Consider the following 14,629-nt stretch of genomic DNA (forward strand, 5'->3'; position numbering starts at 1 on the left):
TAGAATTATTTTTATACGTGTTTGCTTATTTGGGACAATTAGGGATTTTCTCTTCCCTATTTTTTATTTTATCTCTTCCTAAATTCTTTTTATGATCTTTAATTCATAGTTTTTGGTGCTATATATCTTCGATTCATAATTTTGCATCGAACAACTTTATACAGTACTTGAAAAGAAAAACATAAAGACATTTTCGAATAAATAAATAGTTTCTACATGATACTTCAGAGTATACCAAACATGCATGAGAGTCTCGTATTTTCAGAAATTCTATTAGGTTCCTAATAATTTCTAAAGTGAAAATAGTAGATGCCGAAATGAATGTTAGAGATCTGCGAACCAAACGCTATCGTAAATTTTGTAATGAAAATACACGGTATGCATGATTGAATTAATGCCAACAGAAAACATTGTCTTGTTAGTCATTATTCTTTCAACCTGTAGGCTTCTCCGTTGTGTTCTTCAGGAACGTACCAAATTGATACAAAACAATCATTTCAGAAGCTGTCATCACTCAGAAGCCAAAAAACTATCGCCTAATCTGTCAACGGCCATGGCCCAGTGTGTTGAGTTGGAATTTATCTCCCATTTTGGGATCCGCTGATGCTGTTATGGTCTAAGTAAGCACAAATATTCCCATTTTTAGATCCCCTGCTACTATTGCAACGGGAAGGATCACTTCTATCCTGTGATTCCCTACTGCCGTTGTCGCCTGAAAAAACACTTCCATCACTAGATTTTCTGCTTCTTCTCTTGCTGCTTTTGCGGCTAGAAGCACTTCCTTTTCCTCCAGTTATCTCGCTGCTTCCATGTCTTGACGACACACTAATTCCTTCATGTGATCTAAAGCTGCCTTTGTGCCTTGAGGAAGCTCTTCCGTCACGTGATGATCTCTCGCCGCTTTCGTTGCTTGAGCTGGAAAGCCAGTCTTTTACCTCTATAATTACACTTCCACGGTGTTCATCTTCACCATCTGAGCCAATTCCACCCCCACGATCTTCAACATCTGGACTGCCATCGTCTGAGCTGTCTTGGTCGTGATGATCCTTATAATTTTCGCGTTGTGAAGGAGTGGTGGGGGGCGGAAGAGGAGCAGGGATGTTCTCCAATGAAGTTGCAGAAAGAAAACTTAGAGTAGTTACAACATCACTCATCAAGGGACGGACTGCTTCTTCCTCTTGCAGACACATGGCTGCTATTGCAACTGCTTGGTGCAGATCTTTTTCAGGGAATTGCTTTTTAAGAAGCGGATCCGCCATTTCTGGAAACCTTTTTGGGTCCCTGAATAAGGATTGTGCCTGTTTAAACATGAACAAAATACAGAATGTTAACAGCTGATGTCCTTGAAGGGCTCATTGCTTTTTTGGATTGCGTTAAATAACTTTAAAAGTGCTTTTAGTAAACACTATTGACTTTTATGGCCTAAAAAAAGTGCAAAACTGTGTTTTAGAAAAGCTTAAAAATGAGGCTTCTTCTAAAACGTTTTCTCGATCTTTTTGTATAGACAAAAATTATATTTTTTAACGCAATCCCAAACAGGCAGTATATCTTTTGAATTAAAGAGAAAATGAAAACAGGAGAGGGAAGGCTTATTGTTCTCCAATTTACCCATGCAACTAGATTTTGCTCTTCAACTGGTCTCGTGTTGTCAATGGCTCTTCTTCCGCTGATGAGCTCGAGTAAAACAACTCCAAAACTGTATACATCTGACCTCAATGTTAGATGGCCTGTTCTTGTATACTCTGGAGCACAATAGCCGTACGTGCACATCACCCTTGACGATATGTGCATCTTATCTCCAAGAGGGCCAAGTTTGGCAAGACCAAAATCAGATAGTTTTGGGTTAAAATCTTCATCCAACAAGATGTTTGAGGATTTTAAATCACGATATATTACTGGTGGATTGGCTTTATCATGCAAGTACTCTAATCCTTTAGCGGCACCGAATGCTATTTTTATTCTTGCAAACCAAGTTAATGGTTTTTGATCTTCTCCAACATCTGCACAAAAATTAGAGTATATACAGTGAATATTTTGCTAGTACTTGAATGAAAATTTAACATTTCATGGAATAAAGGGAACATCCTGGTAAGACCTTTGCAAGTCTACTAGAATTGCAAAATCCAAGTATATATATATGAAGTTGATTACGGATGGCAATTCATGTTCACATGTCGAGTTCGGTTGTGTTCAGACATGAGTATAAAATTATATTGGTCAATTCCAGCTAATTTAACCCTAACCTACTAATTTTATGTAAGATTCGTGACGGCTTTAATTTGTAGGTTGTGTAAACCATTACCGGTCCTAAAGATCGCGTGTCAGGTTTGCGTCGTGTTGAAGTATAAGTATAAGACTATATAAGTTAACTTTAGCCCGACCTATTTAATTAAATAAGTCAAATTTGATCTAAACCCTAATTAACCTGCTAATTTTGTATTGAGTTTACGGTTCGTATAAAAAATTGTCGGCTCTATGTTGATCACATGACAGTGGGACAGAAAATAGGTTCAAGTGGTGATTTAACACATCCGAAGTACTGATTATGCTTCAAAAGGGCAAAGAATTAACGAAAGAATACCAAGAAGACGGTCTTCTAAAGAACCCCCTGACATGTATTCATACACCAAAAGCCGTTGATCTCCATCAGCACAGTATCCTACGAGATTGACCAGATTTTCATGGCGTAGGACGCTTAGCGTCAAAACCTCCACAAGAAATTCCTTGTTTCCTTTCAATCCGTTTCTGTCAAGCTGCTTCACGGCCACCACCTACAAAATAGCAGAGAGATGGAGAGAATTAAGTACTCAAATTTTAAAAGATATCAATTTAGGGTATCCATATTTCAGTTTGTTTCAATTTTAATCATTGGTTAGAATTTTCTGTTAAATCCTATCAAAATTTTTAAAATATCCATGTGTTTTCTTTTCTTTTTTTTTTTTTTTTTTTTTTTTAAAAAAAAATAATAATAATAAAATTTTTCAAAGATTCAGGCATATGAGTATTTTCTAAATTTCGTTAAATTCTGACCAACACCTAAATCCTTAAATTTTTTTTTTAAAAAAAATTAGGGGTATTTTGAGAATTTTGACAGGATTTAACGGAAAATTATAACGGATGATTGAAATGGAAAAAAATTGAAAGATGGATATCCTAAATTGACAGAAATTTCCTAGTCATCTCTTGTCATGTTCCTATGGTCCTAGGCGTTAAAGAGTACTGTAGCCAAGATTTGGCTTTCTCCTTTAGAGAAAATGGAAACAAGGTTAACTTAACAACATCATCAGTAACATTGTTAAGGTGCAAAGTAGCACAAACCTCATCAAATTCTTTGAGGTGCAAGTAAGGACTTTCAGAATCAAGCCCATGAAACTTTGGCACACAGCAATTGAATTACCCCAGGTTTAATGTCAAAATTTTCTACATTGGCGGGAAATGCCATGCACACAAGAAAGGGTACTTGTCCTAGTGAGCTACAAGTAATCTCTAAAGGATCTGACAGGTTGGTCGATCAACTTGATATTTTTTAAAGTTTGAGTACTTAATTGTAAAAGTGATAAAAAATCAAGGATTATAAGTGAAGTTTTTCCAACAATATTAAATGAAAAACTGGAAAACAGAAAGTTGAAGTCCTTGATTATAACCTGCCCGCTTGCCTGAAGCTTTCCCTTAAAGACCCTTCCAAATCCACCTTCGCCCAATAGACATTCTTGACGGAAATTGTTTGTCGCAGTGGCTAGCTCACGGAAATTAAAAGTTTGTGCTGCAATATTTCCATTTTGAACTTGGTTAATTTGCTCTTTGTTTTTGGTTTCAGAAGCTGCCTTTTGTTTCTTAATCTCTGCACAGACTACCAATATTGGAGATTTAGCTGTTGAACCAACAAAAAGTTCTCAATTATATGAATTGAAAAAAAAAAACAAAGGTTAAAATAGTTCTATTCATCCCCACTATTCCGTGCCAACTTTCTTTCAGTGTTCATCGTTAATTCACTATTCATCCCTAATAAGGAAAATAGGTTTATGTTATTCAATTGCAAAATGATATTAAAACTTTGAACTATCTAGAGCTTAATTAATTGCAAAGTTATATCTGAAATTTCCCAGTTAATCTATCTTATGCGTTGACCCATTTTTGTCAACCCTTAAAAACTATCTACTAGAACGCAAGGGAATTATAAAATGCTCTATAAATTTGCAATAGTCTATAGACCAATTTGTTGAGACGGGTATCCAAAACTCTAATTGCATTGATGATGATGTTTTTTTTTTTTTTTTTTAATTGTATAATATTGGGCATATATATTAATGTTTTACGTGTACATATATATTTGAATATTTTCATGTTATACACATGTAAGCTCCCTAAGTTACATTGTGTTTGACTATCGTATGAATAATATGATTATCATGATTCACACAGAAGATCATAATCATAGGTCCTTATAACTTACAAAATATTGTTCATATAACAACCCACCCTAACGACACAATATTGTCCGCTTTTTGCTCCCCTAAATCAGACTTTCTACGAAGTAATCTATTCTGGTACTACCCTCGCAGAAGCACGCTTAACAACGGAGTTATGATAGGTTCATGATCATCACGGCTTTAAAACGCGTTATGTTAAGAAGTATGCACATATAGATATAAACACATCATCATCCCCATACCCAGGGGATGTGGGACATCACAATCATCCCCTCTTGTGACCCAACATCCCGCTGGAAACCGTCATGGGATTCCCTAATTCTCGGCATCTCAATGAATGCCCGCTGGCGACCCTTATGTGCTTAGGCACGCTCCCCCTATTTCAGGCTGGGCAATGATTTTAATACCATTTGTAACGACCCACTCCAAACGACACAATATTGTTTGCTTTTACCTCCCTTGAACCAGATTTTCTAGAAGGTCACCCATCCTAATACTACTCTCGCAGAATCATGCTTAACTGTGGTGATAGGTTCATGGTCATCACGGCTTTAAAATGTGTTATGACAAGAAGGGTACAAATATAAATATAAGTACATCCTCAATCTCATACCTAGCGATGTGGGACATCACAATCGCTTGTAACGACCTACTTTAAATGACACAATATTGTCTGTTTTTTGCTCCCTCGAACTAGACTTCCTAGGAGGTCATACATCCCGGTGCGGTACATCACAATCGTTTGTAACGACCCACCCTAAACGACATAATATTGTTCATTTTTTGGCTCCTTGGAACCAGACTTCCAAGAGGTCACACATCTCGGTACTACTTTCGTAGAAGCATGCTTAACTGCGAAGTTCTGATAGGTTCATGACCATCATGACTCTAAAACTCATTATGTCAAGAAGGGTGCAAATATACATATAAGCACATCCACATTCCCATACATAGGTAATATGGGATCTCACAATCACCCTTTTTTGGGACCCAGCGTCTCCGTTGGTGACCCTCATGGGGTCCCCCCTTTCTTGGCGTGCCAATGAGTACCCGCTTGCGACCCTCATAGGCTTGTACACACTGCCCCCATCTCAGGCTAGGCAATGGCTCTGGTACTAATTGTAACGACTCACCCCAAACAGCACAATATTGCTTGCTTTTGGCTCCCCCGAACCAGACTTTCTAGAAGATCACCCATCCAAGTACTATTATTGCAGAAGAACGCTTAACTGCTGAGTTATGATAGGTTCATGACTATCACGACTTTAAAACGTGTTATATCAAGAAGGGTGCAAATATACATATAAGCACATCCCTATTTCTATACCTAGATGATGTGGAACAACACAGTTCATACTCGTAAATGGAACAGAAAAATTCATGTAGACTATAACATGTCAACATCAACGATATATTGGTGTTAGACTAATATAGTGTCATGCACCAAACGGATTAAGTGAGTCATCAGTTTTTCAACACTATGATAAAGAATTATATACGTGTACGATGACTTATAATAGTTACTCTAAATCATGAGAAGATTGTGAACTCCGATGTAAAGTGTAGGTCACTTTGATGTATACATGAGTGAGATTTTTCATGGTCAACATCTCCGTACATTGAGTGATTGCAAGTAGCATTGTGAGAATACATTCTTTAAGAAGGAATCCAAATCTTTTGACAAGACCAAAGTGATAAGAAATATTTTCCTTGATGTAGATTTAATGAAAATGATTATCCTAAAGCTCAGGTCTAAGTGTTTCAATGGGATTTACTCAAAATTGCAAGGTGAGATGCAATCTCACACGGTACAAAAATGATATTTATGTTATAATTAATTTTGTACTGGTCATCAAGGAAAAATCGGTAGTGAACAAAGTTACATTGTATTGACTTTAGTTTAACTACAGAATGCTTTCATGGTAGGGTAATATGAAATAAATAAGTACGTTAAAAGGATTAATTCATTAAATTGAAAATATATATTAGAGTGCAGTAACATTTGTTTATTGGAATAAATTGTGATTAATAATGTTGTGTAAAAATTATCACAGGCCTATTGAAGCTAATTGTATTTTTTTTTTTTCTTTAGGTCCATTTTTTAGCTAATGTAAATTGACTATGTGATTTGGCCTAAGTTATAAATTTATTTATTTGATTTTTTTTTTGAATAAAACATGGGCTGAAAGAATTTCATTTCTAAGTGGCTTATTACTTAGTGATGATTGTGTTTAAGAATTTATTTCCTAAAGGCTTAAGCAATTAAAGAGTTTTGTGCTCTTGAAATTTATTCCAAAACGGTTAAGTGGAGTTAAAGGAGCATTGGGTCTAAAGGTAAAAATCCAACCCCATGCTTAGTAGTAAGGAGTAGTAGGTTAGGGTTAAAACCCTGCCCTAGGCGCATGGGGAGATATTTTATCCCCATATCTGTGTGGTGCTGGGGCAAGGAGAGTAATTTTTTGCCCTTGGTCATGCACACTATGACTCTAGGACTGGAAGTCCTAGTTTTACTATGGCTCTAGTCCTAGTTCTACAATGGCTCTAGTCTTAATTCTAATGTGACTCCAATATGTCTCCTATCCCAATTATGACAGTAAATTCAAATCTATAAATAGAAGACCATAGTGAAGCATAAATTATCGATTCATAAGTTGAAAAACTACAAGACTCAAGTTTCATGAATATTTTTTTTTTGAAAAGCACAATTGGGTGCAATAAAGTTGGGAGAAATATTCAATAGAGAATATTTGGTTTTCTTAAGTTTATGCTTTTACTTATTCTTTTGATTTAAGAATAGTTTGTGAGTCTATACTCACAGTCATATTCAGTCATCAAAGAGAAAATCTGAAGGTTTATTCAATAATATGAACAAAGTCATGAACGTTTTCTTGATCATTAAACATACAATTAAGGAGAATTTGAGCTAGAGATATATAGCCCTAGATGCCTAGGAGAGGCCGAATACGATTATTGTAAGTACCAGAAACTTGAGTAAGTGTTTTACTCTAGCATTTTTTATCTTGAAGTAAAAGTTTTCCTAGGCTCGGTTTCGTTGCACTCCTTATATGCATGATTCCCAACACAATTTTGGCGTGGAAATAGGAAAAGAAAAATATATGTACCCATAGACTGACTATGGCTATTCTGGGCTAGCCGTAGGGTTTGGTATGTGGTACAAAAGTGGTGGCTGACATGGTTGTGTGGTTGAATTTGGGGCTGATATGTAGTTGACATGTTACATGTCATGTGGTCTGTCACATTAATTTTTATGTTGCTTGTAGTAAAATTGTAATACCCACAAATTTTTCATAGGAAAATACATGTGTTGTCTAACTTGGAAATTTTAAGCACTAATAAAGCGAATGCTATTCAAGAAAAATAACTCGTTTAAAAATATGGTTTGCTGAAACATTGAATTATGAAAACGATCGAGAACAGACGAGTAGTAACTAAATAGTAATCGGTAGTTGATTACATTAAATTTTTAAGAGAATCAATTGTGGGGTGGTTCGGCTACTCCTCGAATTTATAGATGTATTTTTGTTTTGTTGAAAAAGTTTCGTGGTCACATTTTTGTCTTTTTGCTGGACAAAAAAAAAAGATAAATTGCAAATCTTTTATAGTATGGGAGAGGGAGGTTGGGACATTGATGTAATGTTTAATTTCAATGGACATTACAAATTAGGTATTAATTTAAAAGGGGGTACGCGTATTTTTCCTTAACATGTGAAATGGGCTGATGACAAATTAAGCATTATAAGCTTTGCTCTTTATTAATCTAATTTGATTTACTATCTTTTTTGTGCCTACAAGAATAAAATATAAATTACCACCAGTCTCTGACTCTCTAGGATTCTAGAAGCTATATTTTGTTGGCTGTCTTTCAAGAACATCGCCAATTGTTTCGTTAATTATTTTCTCTTTTTCATCGTGTCATTTACTAAACTTGACACCGCTCTAAGCCCTTTCCATCCCTTTGTATTGCATAACAAAAAATAAAAAATAAAAAAAACGCTAAATTGTACTGGAGTCACAAAATTTAATAAGATCGATGTCAATCTTTCTCAAGAATCAAATATATATGTATACGATTTACTGATCATGAGACAAAAAGTTACCATTTGAACAATCTACCAATGCTTATGATGAATGAAAATAAATGATGGAAAAGAGAAATGTGATAAGAAACGCTCCAACTTGAATCAATTTTTTGAGTTCTTTCAAGAAAAAAAATGTACCCGGCGATCCGCATGGATGGTGTTCGTCAGATGGAGGAGATGCATGCTCCCTCTTGCTTCTTGTTGTCATACTTCTGTATAACATAAAACACCCGAAGCAACTCATGTCTGAGCTTTCTTGATGATCTGAGCTTCTTCAATCACGCGCCGGGAGGCTCCGATCTTGATCTGATCAACGAAGAAGTTGCAGGCACCTCCAAGAATATTGAAGGACCCCGCATGCAGGAGGGGAGGAGCTCTAGGGGTGAAGAAAAAAGCAAAAAACTAACCATGTTTTGGTGGAGAGAAAATGGGAGACTTTTCCTGAAATTTGAGTGGACATTTTGCATGGAAGGTGTCCACCTGAAAGTGGAGTAAAATGTGGGATTCTGGCTTGGTTGGTGGGAGGAGACACCTGCCTTTGAACCTATAAATGGATATTTTATATATATATATCACACATTTGAAATATGTTTAAGCGGTTAGTTAAGCGCATAATTTAGTGCGTGCCATCGGAGAATTACAAGAGCAGTAGTCAGTTTTCAACGTGATGAGCACAATCAATCTGAACATCCGATCCTCATGTTTTGTATATATCTTTAATATAGGAGATGTGTAAATAATTAATTAATATTCTTTTCAAAAAATATTATTATACTAAAATGAAGCTAGTTTTGTTTGACATGTCTTATATTAATACTCCTGTGCACTTCAAAAAAAAAAAAAAAAAAAAAAAAAATACGCCTGTGTTCAACCTTACAAACAGTTAATTAAGGCTTCTCTTGAGTATCTTAAATTAATGGTTGGGCTTGAACGACATGCTCATGCCACTACTAAAAAACCGACAATTAGTTGCGTGTCTACAGTACAAGTCACTGTAGATACGCGTCCAAATAACCACGTGTCATTATGACACGTGGCTAGTAGTATACACTGCCCAATTGGCCGCATGTATTTAATACACGCGGCCAATTGGACACATGTATTAAATACACGCGTCCATATAGACGCGTGTATTTAATACACGTGTCCATATGGACACGTTTATTATTACACGTGTCTATATGGAGACGTGTATTTTTACACGTGTGTATATAGACGCATGTATTAATACACGCGTCTATATGGACGCGTGTTCTTTATACACGCGTCCAATTGGACTCGTGTAATTTATATACGCTTCAGGATGGACACGTGTAAAAATACACGTGTCCAAATGGACGAATGTATTTACACGTGTCCAATTGGACGTGTGTATTTTACACGTGTCCATATTTTGCCATGTGTATAAAGAACACGTGGCCAAATGTTTTTTTTTTTTTTTTTTTCCCCTAGAAATATTTATTACATAAAAAAAAAAAAAATTGTTTTCTGTTCATTCATTTTTTTTTATTATTTTTTTTAAAAAAACTCCTTATTTTATTAAGTATATATATAAAAAAAACCCTAACCTAATTTACATATTATACTATATGCATAATTAAACCAAATAGTACTTCAAATTAGGGTTTAGTTTTGTACACTATCAACGTTTAGAAACCAAAGAAAAAACATTTCAAACATAACAAAGTTAAAAAACCTATAATTAATACTATATATATAGATATGCATGCATTTATATATATACCCTATATATACATTTATAATGACTTGTATATATATACCCTAACCTTGCTATCTATGGCTATATATAGTAAATGCAATTATTTTGAGGGTTACGTGCTACATAATAAATTAAATACTTATGGTTTAGTCCCTTATATAGTACATACAATTAGGGTTATGGTTTATAGCTATATATAATATATATACTTAGGGCTAGGGTTTATAGCTATATATAGTATATATACTTAGGGTTAGTGTTTATCGATATATATAGTATATACACTTAGGATTAGGGTTTATAGCTATATACACTTATGTCAATGGCTATATATAGTACATACACTTAGGGTTAGGGTTTATGGCTATATATAGTATATATACTTATGGTTAGAATTTATAGCTATATATAGTATATATACTTAGGGTTAGGATTTATTGATATATATAGTATTTACACTTAGGGTTATAGTATATATAATATATACACTTAGGGTTATAGTATATATAATATATACACTTAGGGTTATGGGTTATAACCTATTTGATTTTACATTTTATGAATAATAATGTCAATATTTTTTCACATGTCATTATTGTACACTTTTAAATATAACTTTAAATCCTAGATTGATTATAATTAGATTGTTCCGATATCATAGAAATTCGAATGAATTTAGCTTATGTGCTGTTACAAAAAAGTACAGTATATTTACTCTAATTTTGTATTAGAAAATTGTAATATTAAATCTAAACAGTTGAAAAATTGAAAAAAACTATAGCCTATATCTTATAGTTTTTTTACGGCATTTCAGTCGAATTTTATTCAATCAAGTTAAAGAGAGAATCTCCTCAAACAATAGCAAAATTAAAAAGCTAAATATTCATTTTTCTCATTCTTTAAAGATAAATGTTTATGGCTATTTATATTTGATATACACTTAGGTTTATGGTTATATATAGTACATACACTTAGAGTTAGGGTTTATGGCTATATATAGTATATATGGTTAGGGTTTATAGATATATATAGTATATACATTTATGGTTAGGGTTTATAGCTATATATAGTATATAGGGTTAGGGTTTATAGATATATATAGTATATACATTTATGGGTGTCATTTATAGGTATATATAATACATACACTCAAGATATCCGTTAAGGTTATGGTTTATGGCTATATATAGTATATACACGATGAGGTTAGGGGTTTTCGGGTTTAATTTTTGGGTTAGGGTTTGGTTTTAATTTAGGGTTTAATATAGTATATATATATATATATATATATACTTAGTGTTAGGGTTTAAATTTATGGTTAGGATTTAGTTTTGATTTATAGTTTACGGTTTAGTTTTAGAACTTAGGGTTTAGCAATGTGTACATTACATACACTTAGGGTTGTACGGTTTTTTTTTTTTTTTTTTTTGATGAATAGGGTTGCATGGTTTTTGTTTTTTTTTTGATGAATAGGTTTGCATGGTTGCATGGGTTTGTATTTGTAGCACGTGAATAACTTATACACACGTTTATATAAATAATAATTTATATATAATTATAATATATTTTACTTATTAAATATATAATACAATTGGAGACGTGTATTTAAAATACACGTCTCCAATTGAAGACGTGTTATAATAACACGTCGTCGATTGGACACGTGTCCAATCGTTTGGCCAGGCACACTGCGCGGGAGTTCTCCCGCGCGCCACCTGGCCATTCGTGCATATTATTTTAAATTTATATTAATATAATATTTTATATAAATATATATATATAATAGAAATGGGTAGCTTCCATTTCTACGAACTCTCTCTCTCTCTCTCTCTCTCTCTCTCTCTCTCCGTCGAGCTCAGTCCGTTACTGTGCCTCTGGCCTTGTCTCCGTTGTGGTGACCGTCCACCACTGATCACCTCTCTCTCTCACCGGCTGTTTCTCTCTCTCTCCCTCTCTCTCACGTATATATACACGGGTACCGGATCTAATTATCTCTCTCTCTCTCTCTCTCTCTCTCTCTCTACTGGGACTACTCTCCGGCAGCTGGGCACGGCCATGCGTCGATTTGCTCTGGTAATCTTCTTCTTCCTCTAGCTCTCTGTCTACCGGCTGGTTTCTACATATATATTTTTCTCAGTTTTTTAACTTCTTTTTCCTCCATATATGCAGGTGTATATATATATAAGCAACCCTAAATCCATAAACCCTGAAATTTTTTGTGAGTATTTTGTGTCTCATTGTTTGTATTTATTTTTTCCTTCTACATGTATATCCGGCTGTGTTCATTTCCTTGTGATATATATATTGTTGAGGATTGTATTTTTGTTGAGGATTGTATTTTTGTTGAGCATATGCTAAGGTTGTAATATTTTTTTTATTATTCCCATTTTTTTTCCTCCAATGTTACTGACTTGTTGAAAGTTGTATACATATAATTTGGGTTTTTTTTTTTTTTTTTTTTTTTTTTTTTTTTTTTTGTTTTTATGGACCAGGTATTTCGGTCCATAAGTATTAATTTTGTTAATTAATTAATTAATTAATTAATTAATTATTATTATTATTATTATTTTTATTTTTTATTTTTTAACAATGCTGCATGTGAAAAAATTTGATTAGGGTTTAATTTATTTACTTTTTTTTTTAAGCCACGAAATTTTTCACTATGTTGTTGTGTTTTTAGTGTTTATAATTTGATTTTTGTAATGGTTGATTTGAGAGGTTTTATATACATATTTTACTGTGTTATTATGAATTGAGGAGTTTTTTTGTTAGTGAAAAAAATCAAACAATATCCGCCATTAGTTTCCCGTTATAAACCAACAACGACAGTTTTGAAAATGATAAATTAAAAAAAAAAATAACTTTTTTTTGAATAAGAATTAAAGAAAAAAAATAAAATTGACCGTCTACGCGTTAAGAAATAGCTAAACTCTAACTCTAAACTTTAAATACTTAAAGTTTAGGGTTAGAGTTTAATCCTAAAATCATAACCGTAAAACCAACACAAACCCTTAGAAAAAAAAAAAAAAAAAAAAAAACACCAATAAAAACTCTTAAAATATTTCAAAAACTCTAAACCGTAAATCCACAACCCTAAACCCTTCAAAACAAACAAAAACCCTAACCATAAACCCTACACCTTAAAAAAAAAAAAACCAAAACCCTAAACCCTCTATCCTTAAAGGAAAAAACTAAAATCCTAACCCTTTAAAAAAAAAAAAAAAAAGAACTAAAACCCTAACCTTAAACCCGAAATCCTTAAAAGAAAAAAACTAAAACCCTAAACCCTTTAAAAAAAAAAAGACCTAAAACCCTAACCCTAACCCTAAACCCTCAACCCTTTAAAAAAAAAAAGAACTAAAACAATAACCCTAAACCCTAAACCCTAAACCCTTTTTTAAAAAAAATAGACATAAAACCCTAACCCTAAACCCTCAACCCTTTAAAAAAAAAGAACTAAAACCCTAACCCTAAACCTTAAACCCTTAAAAAAAAAAAAAAAAGAACTAAAACCCTAACCCTAAACCCTAAACCCTTAAAAAAAAAAAGAACTAAAACCCTAACCCAAAACCCTAAACCCTAAACCCTTTAAAAAAAAAAGAACTAAAACCCTAACCCTAAACCCTCAACCCTTTAAAAAAAAAGAACTAAAACCCTAACCTTAAACTCTAAACCCTAAACCCTTAACAAAAAAAAGGAACTAAAACCCTAACCCTAAACCCTAAACCCTTTATCCTTAAAGGAAAAAACTAAAATCCTAAACCCTTTAAAAAAAAAAAAAAAAAAAAAAAAGAAAAGATTAAAGAAAGAACTACAACCCTAACCTTAAACCCGAAATCCTTAAAGGAAAAAAATTAAAACCCTAACCCTAACCCCTTTTAAAAAAAAAAGACCTAAAACCCTAACCCTAAACCCTCAACCCTTTAAAAAAAAAAGAACTAAAACCCTAACCCTAAACCCTAAACCCTTAAAAAAAAAAAAAGGAACTAAAACCCTAACCCTAAACCCTAAACCCTCTATCCTTAAAGGAAAAAACTAAAATCCTAACCCTAAATCCTAAACCCTTTAAAAAAAAAAAAAAAGAACTACAACCCTAACCTTAAACCCGAAATCCTTAAAGGAAAAAAACTAAAACCCTAACCCTAAACCCTAAAAAAAAAGACCTAAAACCCTAACCCTAAACCCTCAACCCTTTAAAAAAAAAGAACAAAAACCTTAACCCTAAACCCTAAACCCTTAAAAAAAAAAAAAAGGAACTAAAACCCTAACCCTAAACCTTAAATCCTCTATCCTTAATGGAAAAAACTAAAATCCTAACCCTAAAATCCTAAACCCTTTAAAAAAAAAAAAAAAAAAAAAAAAAAAAAGAAATACAACCC

The 14,629-nt window shown here is 33.3% G+C and overlaps 1 protein-coding gene across 1 annotated transcript in view; it reads right to left on the reverse strand.

Moving 5' to 3' along the window:
• Positions 1-578: 578 nt before the first annotated feature.
• The window catches only part of LOC133852574 (probable serine/threonine-protein kinase PBL25), a 21,448-nt gene continuing 7,397 nt past the window's right edge, over positions 579-14,629 (reverse strand). Inside the window, exons 2-5 of the mRNA XM_062289347.1 lie at positions 3,645-3,871; positions 2,582-2,771; positions 1,609-2,000; positions 579-1,298 (exon numbers count right to left, since the gene is read on the reverse strand). Of these exons, the coding sequence (XP_062145331.1) occupies positions 579-1,298; positions 1,609-2,000; positions 2,582-2,771; positions 3,645-3,871 (1,529 nt within the window). The remainder of the gene's footprint in view (positions 1,299-1,608; positions 2,001-2,581; positions 2,772-3,644; positions 3,872-14,629) is intronic.

Source organism: Alnus glutinosa, chromosome 12, assembly GCF_958979055.1.
Source record: "Alnus glutinosa chromosome 12, dhAlnGlut1.1, whole genome shotgun sequence".
NCBI lineage: Eukaryota > Viridiplantae > Streptophyta > Magnoliopsida > Fagales > Betulaceae > Alnus > Alnus glutinosa.